The 20,640-nt window shown below is 49.8% G+C and overlaps 1 protein-coding gene across 1 annotated transcript in view; it reads right to left on the reverse strand.

The window, feature by feature from the left end:
• Positions 1–474: 474 nt before the first annotated feature.
• LOC135257931 (collagen alpha-4(IV) chain-like) overlaps positions 475–20,640 on the reverse strand; it is a 35,288-nt gene continuing 15,122 nt past the window's right edge. The window contains exons 16-47 of the mRNA XM_064341150.1: positions 20,562–20,606; positions 20,379–20,432; positions 20,205–20,274; positions 19,981–20,076; positions 19,469–19,621; positions 18,031–18,111; positions 17,125–17,273; positions 16,768–16,840; positions 16,534–16,640; positions 15,468–15,651; positions 14,968–15,036; positions 14,757–14,858; positions 14,180–14,257; positions 13,568–13,789; positions 12,954–13,124; positions 12,609–12,749; positions 11,847–11,945; positions 11,421–11,596; positions 11,071–11,134; positions 10,741–10,815; positions 10,459–10,566; positions 9,729–9,836; positions 9,558–9,629; positions 8,964–9,092; positions 8,303–8,410; positions 7,195–7,350; positions 6,526–6,633; positions 6,158–6,292; positions 5,876–5,992; positions 5,396–5,584; positions 4,721–5,004; positions 475–3,860 (exon numbers count right to left, since the gene is read on the reverse strand). Of these exons, the coding sequence (XP_064197220.1) occupies positions 3,600–3,860; positions 4,721–5,004; positions 5,396–5,584; positions 5,876–5,992; positions 6,158–6,292; positions 6,526–6,633; positions 7,195–7,350; positions 8,303–8,410; positions 8,964–9,092; positions 9,558–9,629; positions 9,729–9,836; positions 10,459–10,566; positions 10,741–10,815; positions 11,071–11,134; positions 11,421–11,596; positions 11,847–11,945; positions 12,609–12,749; positions 12,954–13,124; positions 13,568–13,789; positions 14,180–14,257; positions 14,757–14,858; positions 14,968–15,036; positions 15,468–15,651; positions 16,534–16,640; positions 16,768–16,840; positions 17,125–17,273; positions 18,031–18,111; positions 19,469–19,621; positions 19,981–20,076; positions 20,205–20,274; positions 20,379–20,432; positions 20,562–20,606 (3,984 nt within the window). The 3' untranslated portion in view covers positions 475–3,599. The remainder of the gene's footprint in view (positions 3,861–4,720; positions 5,005–5,395; positions 5,585–5,875; positions 5,993–6,157; positions 6,293–6,525; positions 6,634–7,194; positions 7,351–8,302; positions 8,411–8,963; positions 9,093–9,557; positions 9,630–9,728; positions 9,837–10,458; positions 10,567–10,740; positions 10,816–11,070; positions 11,135–11,420; positions 11,597–11,846; positions 11,946–12,608; positions 12,750–12,953; positions 13,125–13,567; positions 13,790–14,179; positions 14,258–14,756; positions 14,859–14,967; positions 15,037–15,467; positions 15,652–16,533; positions 16,641–16,767; positions 16,841–17,124; positions 17,274–18,030; positions 18,112–19,468; positions 19,622–19,980; positions 20,077–20,204; positions 20,275–20,378; positions 20,433–20,561; positions 20,607–20,640) is intronic.

A 20,640-nucleotide genomic window follows, 5' to 3' on the forward strand; every position in this document is an offset into this window, starting at 1 on the left:
AGAATGATCATATTAGCCCAGGCATTTACTTGATTTTATATTTTTAACAGAATTTCTTGGTAAGCTGAAGAATGTCGGTTAGCTGAATACTGTGCTTATATTTCTGTGGAAAAAATGATGTACAGCTTTTGGTGTGTACCGCTGGCTAGGGTAATAGGTGACAGCAAAACCCTGCATAAATACCGTAGTGACACTCCAAAGACGACCCGATTTTTACCATCCACACAGATCACTTAAAACCTTGGGCTAAATTATTTTGTTTCTCTGTTTGCGTACCCAATGTCAAAAATGGTAGCTAAGTTCCTGGGACCTTTTCCTTCATTAAACAATGTGTTTTTTCATAGGGGCTAGCTTGCCCTAGCGGCCCCCTTCCACCCACAGAGGCAGCAGGCCAACAGCCTAGCACACTATAAGTCATTCAGATTGAGGATAGCTTCCTACAATGATGCAAAAAAAAAAAACCTTACGAAACTCTTCTTCAGAACAGGTTTATTTCAATTATAGCTCATTAGAAATCTATGACAATATAACAAGGCTACAGCTGCCTTCTGCACCACAATTGTACACCACCTGAGATGGGAAAACGAACACAGGACCGAGCTACAGGGACACGTTTTAAGAAACATGCGGCATCCATTGCTTCTGAACAGTACCTGTGTAGTCGTGAAACACGGATCAATGTGGCTGTTATAACTTGCCACCATTTTGAAATCAATAATTTGAGAGAGAGAGAGACTTGTTTAACAAGCCTGCGTTTACATATCAGAGCAAGGGCAGGCTTTGTGTACGTGGATAACTTTTATTCTTTTATGTGGAGAAAGGATTTTCCTTGAGATGCTGTATCTTTCATTTTATTTTTTTTTGTAGTGTAGCCTCCATTACGGAGGGAAAAATGGTAAGATGATCATGGATAACTGAAGTGTGCCAGTCCAGAATCATGTAAATGTTTGAAGTTATTGAGGCTGTTCGTTTATGTGAAGGTTTCACAGTCTTTATAAAGGGTAAATATTAGAGGGCATGTTTTATTATATACTAAAAAAAAAAAAACAATCACAAAGAAACAATAAAATAAAATATTTGCCAGGACATCAATCAATCAGTGTTTTCTATATCAACTAAGCCAAACGTCTGAAATGTACGCGTGTAGTTTATGGTTTTGTTTGCAGGCCTCGGGGTCAGTTTTGTCGAATAATACCTGTAATCTTCTATTGTTCATTTAATTCACTGAACTTCAGTGCAGTTCTGCAAGCGACCCAAGCGCTGTCTGTGTGCAGGAGTGCGTTGACATACTGTAACCTGTACGGATTGCTGTCCCCGTACGGAGGCATTACTGCATCTGTCGAACTAAAGGATTAACTGTGCGGCACTATTTGTAAACGTAAATTCCACGTTATCTCTACTGTGTACGGAAGGCTTTAGGGACGCCGTGGAGTTACGAAATGCGGACTGATATGGGACCGAAGAAGCTGATTACTCCTTTAGCTGCGAGCCCGTGCGATTAGAAATGCATGACTTTAAAATAGCCCATCAGCAACCACAGATTTCTTAACCCCTGATCTTATGACACTTGCGAAGCGTTTGCAGTTTCTTTCCCTGCGTAGCCCGATTCACCAGACAGCTGAAGTTGACGGCAGGTTACTGTGACCAGGAGCAGTTTGCTTTTACAAGTTTAAGGGTGCAAAGATCTGTCCCCTTATTGGTCAGGTCTAGGTAACCTCGAGCAATACCCGTACCTAATGAAAGCCTTTGCGGATCAAAGCGTTGCTTGAACCATTAAACTGCTCTTGGAGCATGCAATAGTATGCGCGTGTCTCTTTTCCTCACTGGCATACTCTGGTACCTCACTGTTACCCCCTGTTAGATCCTGTGAAAGTTTTTTGAATGCTTGCATGTTTCCTTCACTTTACAATAATAGGTGATATACTGTAAATGAATTAGACAGTTTCTATATAGTATCTATGCTCTTGAATTGTAAGATACCTTCGATGGTTTGAGGAACTGAGGTTTTTTTCTTCATTCATTGGAGGTTAAAGAAAGTTCATTTTCAGTAGTCATAAAGCTTAATTATTCAAAAAAACAAACAAAAAAAACCGGAAAAAGCTCTGACATTGGCCATTGGCATTTGACGTGTAATTGTTTTCTTTGTACATATCCTGTGACCTAAGCTGCTGACTAGGAAAGTGAGTTCAGCAGGAATCTAACCAATTACAATCAAAGTAAGTGCTTAGTTGGAGGTGTTTGAGTATGGCGCCCTCCTCTGGCTGAAATCATTATGGCTTAAAAAATCTCAACAACTGCATTCACTTGGCACAAATGTAAAATATATTACGTTTGGCATAGACACTTTTTTAAAATTAAATCATCTACACACGCACTCACTTCAAATTCAGTGCCACAGGGTGTAATCGCTAACAAAGCAAATGACACAAGTGCACAGATGGTCGGGTATGTGTGAGAGCGATTTATGAATGCTGTAAAAAAAATTCTGTTCAAGCAAAGTGACAGCAGGGCGACAGAACGTTCAGTGCCTACCCTTTAAGACGTGAGATCACAAATATGTGCGATTAGAATGTTCTTAACCCAACATTCTAATACTGATGTAACAATCACTGCTGGTAACTGAAAGCAAATGAGTTCTAGAACACTGTCTTAAATATAATAATAGAATAATACAAATTAAAAAAAACATTCCAAAAAGACCTACTCTTCAGAGGGTTAAGAAGAATATGGAGCGGAGTATTAGTGCATCAAAAGAATGTGTGGAATAGCCAATGGACTGAAATACAGACAGCAGACTAAGGATACAGCTACATGATGCATTTACAGGAACATGTACATCTGCGTTACAATAACTTCAGCTGAGCACTTGTGTTTTGCCGTTTCTTAGCTGCACTAGGGTAAAAATGAAGAGGAAACATATGGAGTCTGCAGTCTCAGGAGTGGAGGGTTTATGTGAGCTGCTGTTGGATCGACTTTAATACGTTCACTTCCCTCGCTCTATTCCCTTGAGTAAGCCATACAGTGCCGTGCAACAAGTGAACTTAACAGGTGCTCTGGAAGGGAGGATAAATCAGGAACAAACGAAAAAAACGGGCGTGAGCAGCCCTTTAGCATTCTATACCCTCGGCAGGAGGGAGGGAAATTTAGGGATTGAGGGAATGTAATTGCGCACTCCTCTTTCATAAATTGGAACCGAACACCACTTGGTTTCATCTCAGCAATTCGGGGATTCCCCCCTTGAAGCAAGGGGAGAAAGCAGTAAACTCAGATCTAAACGCAGCCTTAGTGTTTGGAGAGCATGAGGCTTAGGGGCAGTGCTGGTGGGTGGAGTTAGAGGGCTTGGGGGTGGGGCTAGGGGTGGAGTTAGAGGCAGGGGTTTTGCGTGGAGTTAGAGGGCTGAGAGGCAGGGGTTTTGGGTGGAGTTAGAGGGCTGAGAGGCAGGGGTTTTGGGTGGAGTTAGAGGGGTGAGAGGTGGAGTTTGGGGTGGAGTTAGAGGGCTGAGAGGCAGGGCTGGGGGTGGAGTTAGAGTCAGGGCTGGGGGGTGGTGTTAGGGAGCTGAGAGGCGGGGTTGGGATTGGGGGGGTGGCATGGGTTTTCTTTCACTCCTTCATGCAGACGTTGCAGCGGCTGGTGGTCTGCCGCTGCTGCCACGCCTCCTTCAGCGTGCCGGCGGCGGGGGCGGGGCTAAACTGCTCGGCCACGCCCACGCGCGTCAGCCAGAAGCTGTAGGCGCTGGAGAAGTAGTGGCAGGTGCCGCGCGGGCCCTGGCACTCAATGAAGGGCTGGCTGCGGAAGTCCTTCAGGCAGCTGCCCGCCGAGGTCAGCGACTGCCCGCCGCCCTCGTCGCCCGAGCCCGTGTGCTGCAAGGCAGACCTCACGCCCTCAGTTACGCTGGCGTGGACGGCACGGTCACACACACGCACGTACAAACACGCGCGTGTATGCACGCACGTACGCACACACGCGTACGAACGCACGTACGCACACTCGCATGTACGCATGTACACATATACGCACTCACATCCAGACATGCACGCATGTGCACCCTCACATGCGCAAATGCAAACATGCACATATACACAGTGGACACAGACACACACACATATGCCATCATTCTTACACACGCAGACACAGACCGACTTGCGGACACTGTCACACTCACACACACACGTACATGCACACACGAACATACACACACATAGACACATAGAGACAAACTCACATGCACTCTCACACTGAAACACACACACACACACGTGCATGCACACACGAACACACACACACATAGACACAGAGACAAACTGACATGCACTCTCACACTGAAACACACACACACTCACACACACACGTGCATGCACACACGAACATACACACACATAGACACATATAGAGACAAACTCACATGCACTCTCACACTGAAAAACACCGACACACACACAGACACACACACACACACACACACGTGCATGCACACACAAACATACACACACATAGACACGTATAGAGACAAACTCACATGCACTCTCACACTGAAACACACACACATACACACACACACACGTGCATGCACACACGAACATACACACACATCAACACGTATAGAGACAAACTCACATGCTCTCTCACACTGAATCACACACACACACACACACACACACACTCATGGCCATATGCAAACTCACATGCACGGTCACTCTGGGACGGACGCACGCCCGCTCACCATGAGGAAGGAGTACCCCGCCCACAGGCTCCTCCAGCGCGGGGGACAGGGGGGCGTGTCGCCGTCCTGGCTGTGCACGGCCACGGCGGGGGCGGGGGCCTCGCACACCGCGCAGCGGCTGACGTGCCGGCGGATCTCGGCGCCCGACGCGGGCGCCGCGGGCGCCGCCGCCGTGGTGGACAGCCAGTACGACTTGTCGTTCCGCCCGGCGTAGTCGCAGGAGGCCACGTTGCAATACGAGAACGGCATGGTGCTGAAGACCCTCAGACATGACCCGGCCTGACCTGGGGGGATGGGACGTCGCCGTGAGCTCTGTGTGTGTGTGTGTGTGTGTGTGTGTGTGTCTGTGTGTGTGGGTGTGTGTGTGTGTGTGTGTGTGTGTGTGTGTGTGTGTGTGTGTGTGTGTGTGTGTGTGTGTGTGTGTGTGTGTGGTGTGTGTGTGTGTCTGTGTGTGTGAGTGTGCCTGTGTGTGTGTGTGTGTGTGCGTGTGTGTGCGTATGTGTGTGTGGGCATGTATGTGTGTGTGCATGTGTGTGTGCATGTGTGTTTGTGTGTATGTGTGTGTGTGTGTGTGTGTGTGCATACCTATGTCTGTGTGTATGTATCTGTATGTCCTGTATTTGTGTGTGTGTGTGTGAGTGGGTGTGTACGTTTGTGTCAGGTGTATGTTCATACCAAGGTCCTGTGTGTGCGCTTTCTCCTGCCCCTCCAGGTATAGTAAACTGTAGCCATTCCACATAGTGACCATGTCTACTGGACAAACAGGAATCTCTTCTGATTGGCTGTGGATCACCAACAGGAAGCCATGACTGTAGGTCCTGGAAGTACCTGGGGGTCCCTGCTCACCTGGCGGACCAGGGGCCCCTAAGAGAGAAATGTCCTTCTCTTTAGCAGGGTACAGCGCTTAACCTACACTGTAAATATGCAGTCTTACAAAAATCAATAACATTATTTAAAAAGCTATACATTTGCTGTGGATATAAAGCCGAACAGAAGTAACGCAAATGAAATGAAAATTAGAAAGATGGCGATGGACCACTATCATATGCTCATGCAAGTGTTCACATGCATAGGTGTGTTTGAATGAAAGTGCTCGAGTCCATCCTGTGGGGGTGTAGTTTTTGGTTACGGTCCCGGGACGTCTGGCAGTGTTACCTTGAGGTCCCGCAAACCCTCGCACTCCGTCAATGCCAGGCTCTCCCGGAACTCCGGCTGGTCCCGGGGTTCCGACTGTACCTGGTAATCCAGGTGACCCTGGCTGACCCTTTCTCCCTGGTATGGACACATGTGCGCACACACACACACACACACACACACACATATGCATACGCAGAAAAAAACTTGCTGAATGCACACATTCTGTATGTGCACACATGTCCACCGCTTTCTGAAACAGGTGACGCTAATTGACTCAGTTTCCGCAGAAACCGGCCTCACCTGCAGGACCTTCTTCTCCGCTTGGTCCCGGGTTGCCAGGGAAACCAGGAGGCCCCGGAGGACCAGGGGGGCCCAGCGAACCGGGTCTGGGGAACGGATCAGAGTTCACCAAATCCCCAGGAGGACCTTTGGCACCTTCAGAGCGACACGGGGACAGATGGTCGGATGAGAGAGGAAGTGGAAGAAAGGCAAAAAAAAAAAAAAGAAAGAGAGAGGGAAAGAAGAAGAGCAGTGATGGAGGAAGGGGAAGTAGAGTGGAGCGGCAGAGAGTGAAATCATGTTGCTGTGTGTGTGTGTGTGCATGTCTGTGTGTGTGTGTGTGTGTGTGTGTGTGTGTGAGTTCCTGCAGGGCGTGTCACGGCACTCACCTGGCTCTCCAGTCATCCCTTTGTCTCCTCTGCATCCTGGGGGGCCAGCAGGGCCGGGGATGCCCCCGGGCCCTGGGATACCCATCATTCCCATCAGCCCTTTTGCGCCTGGATGAGAGGACGTCCATTATCAGCGCATACCACAAGAGATACTGTATCCATTATCACCAAACAGTAGGAGAAATAATGTTTCGGTGGACTGTGTATACTCATGAATATAATATCCATTATCACCAAGCACTGGGAGAAATAATGTACCACTGGACTGTGTATACTCATGAATAATATATCCATTATCAGCAGAGACAGGGAGAAATAAGGTTTCAGTGGACTGTGTACACTCATAAATTAAATATAATATCCATTATCACCAAACACTGGGAGAAATAAGGTTTCAGTAGACTGTGCACACTCATAAATATAATATCCATTATCACCAAACACTGGGAGAAATAATGTACCACTGGACTGTGCATACTCATGGATAATATATCCATTATCAGCAAGCACTGGGAATAATAATCTATCAGTGCTCTGCACACACACATTAAAAGCAATGTCCATTATCAGGACATAGCGTGAGGTACACCACAGCCAGAGTGAGCGAGCGAGCAGTGGTGTCCAGCAGCTTTCCCATTGGCTGTGACTCCTGTGGAGGAGGGGCTTTACCTTTGGAACCCGGGGGCCCTGGAAACCCTGGGCTTCCTGGGAGTCCTCTGGGACCCGCCTCCCCCTTCGGACCTGGGCGTCCTGGTAAACCGGGATCCCCGATTTCCCCCCGAAATGGAAGCACCGTCCCCGGCAGCCCAATAACCCCTGGCGGCCCTAACACACACGCACACACACACAATACCTAAGAGACGCACATCACCACACAAAACACACACAACACACCACACACACACAGGACACACACACACACACACACACACACACACACAAAATACCTAAGAGACGCACATCACACACACACAAACACACACACACACACACACACACAGTACACACACACACACACACAATACCAAAACGAAAAAACAATCCAAACGCACATCACCACGCACCACACAGCACACACACACACACACACCACACACACAAAATACCTAAGATAGACGCACAACACACGCACAAACACACACACAGTACATACACACACACACACACACACACACACAAAATACCTAAGACAGACGCACATCACACACACACACACACACACACACACAAAATACCTAAGATAGACGCACATCACACACACACAAACACACAGTACACACACACACACACACAAAATACCTAAGATAGACGCACAACACACGCACAAACACACAGTACACACACACAACACACACAAAACCTAGATAGACACATCACACACACGCACACACACACACAGTACCACACACACCACACACCACACTGTGACATGCACCACACACACACACACACACACACACACAAATACCTAAGATAGACCACACACAAAACACACGTCACAAACACACAGTACAACACACACACAACACACACACACACACAAACACATGCTTACTCGCACACGCACACACACACAGACGTGCAAGCACACGCACACGCACACATGTACATGCACACATACACACAAACACACAGTACACACACACACACACACAAACGTGCACATGCTTACTCACACACGCACACAAACATGCACATGCTCGCTCACTCACTCACACGCGCACACACGCACACACACACACATACACACGCAGACACACACAGAAAATGCACTCACCTGGTTGCCCGGGTCTACCAGGATTACCAGGCTCTCCTGGTGGTCCATGGGTGACATCATAGCAGTCTCTGCCAGGAACACCAGCATCACCAGGGAGCCCTGGTTCACCTGTGTGGAGATCACATGGACAGCTGAGAGAGACATCAGAGACACCAGACACTGCTGTGGAGTACGTCTGATATTAGTACCTGATCACCACTCTGGGATGTACTGTATAATAGTGAATAATCTCCACTCTGGGGTGTACTGCATAATAGTGAATAATCTCCACTCTGGGGTGTGCTGTATAATAATGAACAATCTTCACTCTGGGGTGTGCTGTATAATAGTGAATAATCTCCACTCTGGGGTGTGCTGTATAATAATGAACAACTCCACTCTGGGGTGTACTGTATAATAGTGAATAATCTCCACTCTGGGGTGTGCTGTATAATAATGAACAATCTTAACTCTGGGTGTATTGTATAATAGTAAATAATCACTACTCTGGGGTGTGTTGTATAATAGAAAATATTTACTGATCTAGGGCGTGCTGCATATTAGTGAACATTTACTAGTCTGGGGTGTGTTGTACAATTGTAAACTTCACTACTCTGGGCTGTGCTGTATAATAGTAAATATTCATTACGCTGGGGTGTGCTGGGTGTCAAATCTTACGCACCTGGTGACCCCTCACGCCCCCTCTGTCCTTTGGGACCCCAGAGAGATGTGCCTTTGGGTCCAGGGCTGCCTGTAGGTCCCTGGTCCCCGGGGAATCCTTGGGGTCCCCTGGGGCCCCACTCACCACTGCCTGAGAAAGTGAGAGTGATCAGACTCTGAAGTTTGGGGAGTCCTCAGAAGGGTGGTTATGTCTGCCCCCCCCACACACACACACACACACACACTCACACCGGTAAAGAGAACGTAAGAGCCTGCAAATCCATCCGAAAAATGTAACATCCAAACTAGATGATGATGAAGAGAGGGGTACTTCCACACACTGAACTCAATGCTCCCAAACAAATGTAACGGCATCAGCAAATCATATGCACACGCATACACACATGCGTGCACACACACACACACACACACACACACACACACACACACACACACACACACACACACACACACACACACACACACACACACACGCACACACACGTATGGAGCCTTGGCTCATTGACATGTGCAAGGCAGCGTAATGTGTCGTAATGAGTGTAATGTAATGTTGCCCTGTCGGTGTGCTCGCTCGCCCTGTCTCAGGGTAACTCACCTCTGCTCCCTCTCTCTCCCTTCACGCCTCTCAGACCATCCAGACCGGCGATACCTGGAGGTCCCGGGGCACCTGATCGACAGCAACACTCAAGAGTGTCAACCGCAAGCAACGGTCAAGAAAAGGCAACCGTCCGTCAAATCAAACTGTGTTTCGGGGTTTGAACTGTACCTGAGGGGCCAGGGTTTCCTGGGGGCCCCGGAGGGCCGCTTGGTCCTGGTGGCCCTGCTGGGCCGGCATACCCCTGTGCACCTGTCAGACCTGGGAAACCAGGTGGTCCTGCACATACGCACACACACACACGCACACACGCACGCACGCACATGCACACGCACACGCGCACACACACACCAAAGAACAGAATGTGGAGAAGGAAGAAGGAGAGTAAGAAAATGTGGAGTAACAGAGTATGGTGGGGAGTATGGGGTAGGGGAATAAGTAAGTAAGCATGGAGTAGCAGAATATGCAAGAGAGCACGGAGTATGGTTATGAGTGTGTGAGTGAGTGAGTGAGTGAGTGAGGGGTAGATGAGCATATGAGCAAGCTTGTAGTAGAGATGTAGGAGAGTGAGGGATTGAGTGAGGGGCAGGGTAGTGAGTGAGCATATACTAGAAGTTCTTAACTGAACATTCTAAATGCAGATGTAACCATCACTACTGCTAATCTAAGCAACAGCGTTCCAGAACGCTGAGAGAAACATTCCAAAAGACGGACTCTTCAGGGGGTTAACTGAAATGAGTGTTGCTGATTGGCCAGACTGCCTTCACACCTGACTCCCAGGTAAAGGGAGGGTGGAGAACCAGCAGTTCTCGGCCCCTGAGTGGCAGGGATGTGGGAAGTAGAGCAGCGCAGGGGTTGGTATGGGTACTGGAGTAGGGGACGCTGCAGGGGCACACGTTACCTGGAGGCCCTGGTGGGCCAGGGCATGCTTTGGGACCAGGGCCCCCCCTGTTCCCTGTGAGGCCAGAGAAACCTGGGTCCCCTCTGTCACCCTTCAAACCCGCACCACCTGCAGCGAGGACACAACTGGTCACACTCGGGCAGGTGGACCATGTGCAGTAGACACACCTCATACAGGTACTGTGCACTCAGAGACACACATAGTTTAGCCTTACTACAGAGTGAGTGCAACAGTGTAAATATATAAATATATATATATATATAGAGAATATGAGTCCGTCACCTGGTTTTCCTCCATCTCCTGGGGGACCAGGCAGTCCAGGTGGCCCCGGATTGTTCACTGAGTCTCCGATGTCACCTGATCAAAGACGGAAACGCGACTCACCAGCCAATGAGGATGCATGCTACATCCCTGGGTCCCCTCCCCCAAAACCTTTCTGTCTCCTCCTCCATGACGTCACAGTCTCCTTCCCTATGACCTCACAGTCTCATCCTCTATGACCTCACAGTCTCCAGCTCCATGACCTCACGGTGTCCTTCCCCAAAAACCATCCAGCCTCCTCCCCCACATGCAGTGTTAGGGCTAGTCGGTCCCCTCTTTCTGCCTCCTCACCTTTCATTCCGGAGTACCCAAACGGACCGGGGGGTCCGGGGGGGCCACTGTGCCCAAGGTCACCCTGTGGGAAAAGCCCAACTCCATCAGTAAGAAGAACACTCACTTCAGGTGTAGCCGCCTGGTGAGTCCTTGTCAGCAGCAAACCCTTACAGACACAGGACGCAGACCGGACTGCTAAGGTGTGTCATCGACATCGCATTGATATTGCAACACATCAGAATATGCTGGTGAACATACAAATTACTCGTGCTTTCAGATTCGCAATGCATTTTAAAAACAGTGATGTCAAACAAATTCACTATTTTTTTTTAAAAGCGTCGTATGCGTATTTACGGCAGAGAACACACCTGGTCTCCCGGGAAACCGAGTGACCCATTGCACCCCAGGCCTCCAGGTACCCCGGGATGGCCCGGTAGGCCAGGTGGGCCAGCCCCTGGTATCCCTGGTTGACCTGGCGACCCAGCGAAACCTGGCAACCCGTCCTGGCCGGACTGGCCACTGCTGCCTGGCTCCCCTTTCTGACCTAAAATAAGATTAAAAAAAAATAAATCACAGGATGCCTCCGTTTACTTACACGAACACTTAAATAAGAATAAACACTTGCAGGCCTTGCAACTGTAGCTGGTGTTTTACACAAATGTCAGAACGCGATACGATCGAGCTGATGAAATAATTAAGAGCGGAAGTTGGCACAAAATCCTGAAACGGGTTGCGCACCCCTCGATTTAGGGGATGACAAAAGTGGACCCTGGCTTTCCCAAAATCGCTCTTACCTCTGGGACCAGTGAATCCCTGTGGTCCCCGCGACTGGTCCCCCTTTACCCCTTTGAACATGTTCCTGGATCCAGGCTTCCCAGGTTGGCCTTGTTCCCCTTACCGGAGAGAACAGAGGCGGTGAGATGCGCAAAACTGCACCCCACTGGTTCACTCAGCACACCCTCGAAACAGATTTTTAACACACCTGCGTGTCTAGTCAAGAACAACACATTTTGTGTTACTTTCAGCACAGTCCGTGTGAAAATCTCCCTTCGCAACACATAAATAGTATATTTTTGAAACACAAAAGTAGTAACTTTGACTTTGACAATGGGTTGAAAGTAGCGTAAAAGTGTGTTGGATATTAACACATCTTTTCTTAGAGTCTCACCTTTGCAAAACGTATTTAGTATCAGTCCAATTTAGTTTGAAAAGCTTCACTGCAGGTTTTTTTTGTTAAAATACCGTACTTTGGAAGGTAAACATCACAGTTAACAACAATGAATATGAGGCTAAGGTGAATAACGTGGTCGAGGCGATGAAGTAAATCTGCTAGTGCTCTTATTCGTGTTTGCCTATTCCCACTTCCACTTCCACTTCCACTTCCACGTCCACGTCCACGTCCACGTCCACGTCCAGTCCAGTCCAGTCCAGTCCAGTCCAGTCCAGTCCAGTCCAGTCCAGTATGGTGCTTTTCACAGAGACGGCATCAGAAAGATGCGCATGTGCGTGCCATGTATCACTGACGTTGTCTGTGTGTCTGCGCTGTTGTCAGTTACCTTTTCTCCCTTTCGGCCCCGTGGGTCCAAGTGGCCCAGCAGGGCCATTGATGCCTGGCTCCCCTCTCCTTCCTTGCCGTCCGATGGGGCCTGGCCTTCCAGGTAAAGGAGATCCGGTGTTGCCAGGGGGACCGCGGTTACCTGTACGAACGTGACATCTCAGTCGGTGCGTACGGTGACATAGCCTCCGTCTGTGACATCACGGTGACATCACGGTGATATCACGGTCTCCTCCTCTGTGCGCAGAGGCCACACAGCGGGTCAGTGAGAGGTGCACCTACGACAGCGGAGCGTGCCGGTCTCCGCCCTCGCCAAGGCGCACTCTGGTACGGGACATTCTCGTACCTTTCGCCCCGCGTTGCCCCAGATTTCCGGGGTCCCCCGAGGTTCCTGGGGGGCCGGGAGGTCCAGGGTGCCCAGGTGGTCCCGGAGGACCCAAGTCACCAGAAGGCCCCTTCCTGACTCTGCCAGGCTGGCCGACCTCTCCCAGCATGCCTTTCTCTCCAGGATAACCTAGTGAATTCAGTTTGATTCAAGTTAAAATCTCTAAGGTGCAAGATCACGCATATGCGATTGGATTGTCAACAGAACATTCTAGTGCTGGTGTAACAATCACTACTGGCAACTGAATGCAAATGAGTTCTAGAAAACACTGACTTAGAAAAAAAAATCCTACTCTTCAATGGGTTACAATGTTTATTGTCCAGCTTGGATAATAGCAGGATTTTTTCTGGCTGAAAGACATGAATGGACACGTACACACACACACACAGACACACACACACACACACAGACGCACACATACACACACACACACACACACCTTCACACACGGACACACACAATGGTGCAGGAGCTCTCCAGAGATCCCCTTGGTCAGTCCCTGAATTTCTCTGGGAGAAGGTCAAACGGGAGTGCAGGAACAGAACTGGGGAGCTCGGCCCGGCAGGAAAGCTCACCTGGGGAGCCTTTGTCCCCGGGGGGGCCCTGCTGGCCTGGGGGCCCAGGTTCATCGGTACAGGGGCATGGGCAGGGGCTGGGCGGACCTGTCAGGCCTGGGTCCCCCCTCTCTCCCTGGTCCCCTTTCCGACCCCCTCTGCCGGGCTGTCCTCGGGGTCCTGAGGAGACGCCACAGCACAGGGGTGGCCAGCACCCAAAAAAATTCCCCCTCAGTAAAGGTTCTTATGGGGGCTTTGCCATCGCTCCTTAACAGAGGTGGAAAGTCCAGGGGTCAGAACGTAGAAGTCCTGCCACGCGTTTCTTCTGCCCATGAACTCAGCCAGCTGACTGCACCAATTAGTTCCTTCTCCTGTATGAAGAACTGTGCTAATCAGCAAATCCAGGTGACTGGAACAAAACACTGGAGGAGGACTTTTACTTTCTGAACCTGGATTTTCCACATTCCTTTATAAGACTCATGTGTCCAACCTTCTGAGCCGTGTGTACTGGAGGTCACCAAGCTGCTTTCGGCCCAGGTGTCCCAGGTGGCCCAGGTAGGCCCGGAGGTCCCGGGGGTCCTGGAGCACCCCTGCCCTCGCCGCTGCACCTTGGCCCAGAGTACGCATTCTGACTGGGGCCCAGGTGTCCCTTTGGGAAGGCTCGCCCAGGACGGCCTGGGTGTCCTGGATCACCTCGAACCCCTCTTACCCCTGCAAGAGGAATGCATGCTCAATCAAACAATCAATCAATCAACCCTCCTCCCGCTCCCTCAGCACCACGTGCCCAACTCACCCGATCAACCCTCACCCCTCAATCTCAATCAAACAATCAATCAATCAATCAGTCAATCAACCACTCACTCACTCACTCAATCAATCAATCAATTCATTAGTCAATCAATCAACCAGTCAATCAATCTCTCAATCAGTCAGTCAATCAATCACACAATCAATCAATCAATCAAATAAAAATACTCATGAAACCAAAATGAATAAAATTACCCTTAAATAAAAGCAGAGAATCGGCACTTTAACCACATGAGAATTGTTTAAATACAAATCTAAAATTTTGGAGTGCAAAGCCAAATTAAAAAAAAAAGAAGTCTTTGTCCCAAACGTCATGGAGGGCACCGTAGAGCCACACATTCATGCGTAAGACCTGTCTGCAGGTAGCCCATGGTTTTTTTTTTGTTTTTTTTCGTCTTGGTACCTGTGGTTACTCCTGGGTACCCAGGATCGCCTCTCCTTCCCTTAGGGCCGGCAGAACCGGAATGTCCCGGAAAACCTGGAAGGCCTGGAACGCCCGGATCACCTGACCAGAAGCAGACACAGTTCCAGGTCCCTCTGCTCCAGTTACCGCCCCCCCCCCCCCCAAAATCACACGCACTCATTCACCAAACGAAAACCAACAGGACACTCACCGGCTGGCCCAGGGTCACCCTGCGGTCCTGGTGGGCCGGGTTCCGGGTTTATACATGGCAGTGTGTCACCTGTACCGTGCCGACACAGAACAATTCATTTCTGGTATTTTATTTGCAAATTTATCTTGTATTTGACAAAAAAACAAAAAAAAACATTGTTACAGTGCTGGCTTTGTCAAAACCATCGTTTCTGGCCAGTCTACAGCCAAAGGCTAAATCCCTACTCATGTTCTGGGGTGCACTAAGGAAGTAAAGTGAATTGGAAAAGGAGGTTTTTCAGTTATTGCTCGTTAATTTAACTGCTCATGTTAAGCCTGTCGTTTGCCTGGGATTTCATACGTTAATGAACTGCTATAGAGGATGTAATTAGTATTTGGTTACACATGGTTTTGCCAAGTAATTGTTGCACAGATGCCCTTGATTGAAATGAACAAATTTCATATTCCCTTCTGTTGGAAAAGAATGTACTTTTCTAAAGGTGTCAAAGGCGGGGTCCTTACCTTTGACGCCTTTTGTTCCCTGGAGCCCTGTCTTCCCCGGGGGGCCCGGATCTCCCTGGGGACCCGGCACCCCCACCGGGCCCGCAATCCCAGGGCCTGGCGGTCCGGCGGGTCCTGGGGGGCCTTTGAACCCATCTGGTCCTGGGTACCCTCTGTCACCCAGCAACCCTGAGTGACCGTCACCCTAAGAGACCAAACAGTCAAACCCAGAGAAGACAAACCCCTCCATCGCTGTCTGTAGTGGTGGCCATGGAGCACGACTTCTGTCTGTGATTGTGCTGTGGCAAGTGAGTTTAGGACGGAGTGTAGCACAGTGGGTAAGGAACTGGGCTTGTAACCGAAAGGTTGCAGGTTCGATTCTGGTAGGACACTGCCGTGACCTTGAGCAAGGTACTTAACCGAAATTGCTTCAGTATATATCCAGCTGTATAATTGGATACAATGTAAAATATGCCATGTAAAAGTTGTGTAAGTCGCTCTGGATAAGAGCGTCTGCTAAACGCCTGCAATGTAATGTAATGAGTGTGGGAACTTTGACCTCTGACCTCTGAGCTTGTTGTGAGCACAGACCCCTTTGGACTTCCCCAGATACTCCACTTTTGTGTTCCATCCTAACTATGGGAAGTTCCAGTGCTTTATTACATCATAAAACAGCCCACCTACCAGAAGATAAAACAAGCCAGAATGAGCCAGGTTGTTTGGACTCCATTTGCATTGGAAAGAGACCATTCATTACATTACATTACATTACAGGCATTTAGCAGACGCTCTTATCCAGAGCGACTTACACAACTTTCACATAGCATTTTACATTGTACATCCATTTATACAGCTGGATATATACTGAAGCAATTTCAGTTAAGTACCTTGCTCAAGGGTACAACGGCAGTGTCCTTACCCGGGAATCGAACCTGCGACCGGTTACAAGCCCAGTTCCTTACCCACTGTGCTACACTCCGTCCTTTCAGTGCTAAGAGCACAGCGTTGAGTATCTGGGGAGTCCGTGGAAAGTGTGGTGTGTGCCGCTAACACGCAACCCTGTCGGAGCTGCAGCAGGTGGCGTTACCGGTGCTCCGGGGTCCCCTGGGAAACCAGGAGCTCCATCTTCTCCTGTTTCTCCCCTGAGACCGGGGGTGCCCCTGGGACCGGGAAAGCCCACCTCACCTTTCACCCCTGAAGAGAAAGACATCCTCCCACTTATATACATGCAATAGCCAGGAAAGCTCCTTGAACCCTTAGTGTAGGGGGAGTGGGGAGGGGGGAGGGGAGATTATATTCCCAAAGCTACAAGGTGACTCACCTTTAATGTGTGCCACATAGGGTTCCCCTTTCTGACCTTTTGACCCCAGAAAACCTGGGAACCCTGGATTTCCCTGTAAGCCACAAAAAAACATCATCACTATGAGACAAAATGCATGGGTCATCACTAGGAGACACAAAACACAAGTCATCTCGCTATGAGACATAATACATGAGTGATCACTGAGTAACAATACATGAGTCATTACTGTGAGACATAATGCACAAGTCATCAGAATGTTACATCATGCATGAGTCATCTCTACGAGACACGAAACACGTGTCATCGCTATGAGACACGATGCATGATGGGTAATAGAAGCAGCACTGTGTTAGGGGCTAGAGGGGCTTCACTCACATGGTGTCCGGGTCCTCCTGCGTCCCCGCGGGGGCCAGGATCTCCCCTATTGCCCTCTCTGCCAGGCACCCCGGGCTGCCCTGGCTGCCCCCGAGGGCCCACAGGGCCTGGGGCACCGTCCTCCTCACAAAAACACTCCCCTGCACAGCCTGAGGCAAAGGGGCCACGATCACAGCACATAAACACACAGACAAGCACACATGCATGCATGCACACTGACAGACACTCACACATGCATGCATGCACACTGACAGACACTCACACATGCACGCATGGCACACTGACAGACACTCACACATGCATGCATGGCACACTGACAGACACTCACACATGCATGCATGGCACACTGACAGCCACTCACACATGCATGCATGGCACACTGACAGCCACTCACACATGCATGCATGGCACACTGACAGACACTCACACATGCATGCATGCACACTGACAGACACTCACACATGCATGCATGGCACACTGACAGACACTCACACATGCATGCATGGCACACTGACAGCCACTCACACATGCATGCATGGCACACTGACAGACACTCACACATGCATGCATGGCACACTGACAGCCACTCACACATGCATGCATGCACACTGACAGCCACTCACACATGCATGCATGGCACACTGACAGCCACTCACACATGCATGCATGGCACACTGACAGCCACTCACACATGCATGCATGGCACACTGACAGCCACTCACACATGCATGCATGGCACACTGACAGACACTCACACACGCATGCATGGCACACTGACAGACACTCACACATGCACCACACATTTACTCAGACAGGCACAAACATGCCTCACACACACACGCACATACAAGCACACACACACGCACACGCATACACACACACACGCACACACACACACACACACACCTCTCTTTCCTTTTTCCCCCGGAGCTCCAGGTGGGCCTTGGTCTCCTTCATCTCCAGGCTGACCTGGGAGGCAGGCATACCCTGTGGAGCAGAACACAGAACCAGTGAATCACACACACACACATGCACACACACTCCCATACACACACATACACACACAAACGCACGCACACGCGCACACATACACGTGCAGCCCGCTTCAAAACAAATTTGATGTCAGAGGGGTAACCCAGTAAAAGAGAAATCAGCCAAAATATGATAATGGTGGTGATACACTTCTAGTAATATTATGATAATGAAAATAAGATTATGTTAATGAATGAGGATTATTAAGGATAGTTGTTGGGACAGGAAGGACAGATCGCTTACCTCTACAATCTAAGTTTAGCCCCCACCCAAAAGAGACCCTCAGCCAGAGACACACAGCAGGTGATGACATCACACCAGACGAGGAACACAGTGATGACATCACACCAGACGAGGAACACAGCGATGACACCGTGGCAGGTTGAGACACAGTGATGACATCACACCAGACGAGGAACACAGTGATGACATCACACCAGACGAGGAACACAGCGATGACACCGTGGCAGGTTGAGACACAGTGATGACATCACACCAGACGAGGAACACAGTGATGGCATCACACCAGACGAGGAACACAGCGATGACACCGTGGCAGGTTGAGACACAGTGATGACATCACACCAGACGAGGAACACAGTGATGGCATCACACCAGACGAGGAACACAGCGATGACACCGTGGCAGGTTGAGACACAGTGATGACATCATGCCAGGCAGGCACATCCCAAGTTCATGACGAAATGACAGCGAGACCACAAATACAACAAGGGGGGGGGGGGGGTCTTCTGTGAGTTAAACTGTACTGCAGCTTTATTCATCTGGGACAATCCATTCAGTTATGGGGGTGATCATATACTGACCAGAGGGTAAGCAATGCAATGTGGGGAGGAGGGAGAGGGGGAAGGAGAGAAAGATGGTGGGATGAGTGGAGAGAAGAAAGGGAAGTGTGGAAGGTGAGATCCTGTCCTCTCCTCTACCTCTAATAAAAGGAAGGAGAAGAGGGAAGAGGATGGCTCGGGAAAAGTTACTAACTTTAATGTACACAGGACAGGTTGACTCATGCATGTTCTTGTACAGCAACAACCTGTTAACACCCCCCCCCCCCAATTTAGATGCTCTGTCTTTGGTTAGTGGGAGGAAACCAGAGTACTTGGAGGAGGAAACCCACACAGAAATGGGGAGCACGTGCAAACTCCACACAGACGGGCCCAGGCCGGGATTCCAGCCCGGGACCTTCTCACGCTGAGGCCACAGAGCTGCCCACTGCACCACCGTGCTGCCCGACGGTGAAGGTCAAGGTCAGGAGAGAGAGAAGCAGGGAGACCTCACGCCGGCTTTGACTGCATACCTGGGGGTCCTGGAGGACCGGGAGGTCCCTTGGCCCCTGGGGTCCCCGGTAGGCCAGGCGGTCCCGGTATGGGGACCGTGTAGGACCTCCCGGGGTCCCCCTTCACCCCCTTTGCGCCCCGGAACCCTGGGCCACCTGGCCGGCCTGGTGAACCTGAGGACACAGGAAGTGATGTCAGACAGAGGAGAAAAAATCGTGGCACGGTGAAAACTGCTGGGGAACATTTAAATAAAATTGCGTGCTAAATAAATTACTCATAAAATTGACAGACACCTCCTGCTACACTTTGCTCTATTGATTGGTAGCTAGCTAAGAGGCTAATCCTTCCACCTCCAGTTCATCGAGCCGCCGCTGTGAGCAATGTATACACTTTAACTGTGTTTACCACACGGCTGGTGCACCTTGGGAAGGAATCTCAGGATATCAGAAGGAATTCTGGGATGTCAGCTAAAAGAAATCCTTGGATTCAAAACAAACGGAATCCTGGGATATTATGCAAACGAGGGACTTACCTCTGAGGGACTGCCCTGGTAGTCCTGGGAGGCCAATCCACCCAGGGTCCCCTGGCTCCCCCACTTGTCCTGGAGGTCCAGTGCTGCCAATACTTCCTGAAATGTAATAATGAGATGAAACAGAAACACACAGTGGCAGTCATGCCCACGGCCTCGCTGCCCATGTGACCCTTATGGCACATTCTTATTGGTCAGTTTTGGATCACCGCAGTGATTCTTCTCACCTGCATCCCCATTTTGATCGATGTACTGAAAGGTTGGTCTACCCTTTGGTCCTGGGTCTCCTATGTAGCCCTTAAAAGTGATTTAAGTAAAGTTTTACACCCATGTCCTCAATTGGATGTGGCAGTCAGCAGTGCAGGGAGAACTGGCCACCAGCAGAGGGCGCTAAACCTCACCTTTGGGCCCAGGTTGCCAATCAGGCCAGGAAGTCCGGCGTTCCCAGAAGGTCCCTGAATAAGAGTCAGACAGAACCTGAGGAACGTGTGTGTGCACACAAACACACACACGCACAGACACACACACACACGCACAGACACACGTATGTAGAAACGGACACACTTTCACACACTTTAACAAACCTGTGATCCGGGGTAGCCAGGTGGACCCTGGGGGCCAGGAAATCCCTGTAGGGCATGCGGTATGTTAAATACAGTTCAC

This window comes from Anguilla rostrata, chromosome 6 (genome assembly GCF_018555375.3).
Source record: "Anguilla rostrata isolate EN2019 chromosome 6, ASM1855537v3, whole genome shotgun sequence".
Classification (NCBI taxonomy): domain Eukaryota; kingdom Metazoa; phylum Chordata; class Actinopteri; order Anguilliformes; family Anguillidae; genus Anguilla; species Anguilla rostrata.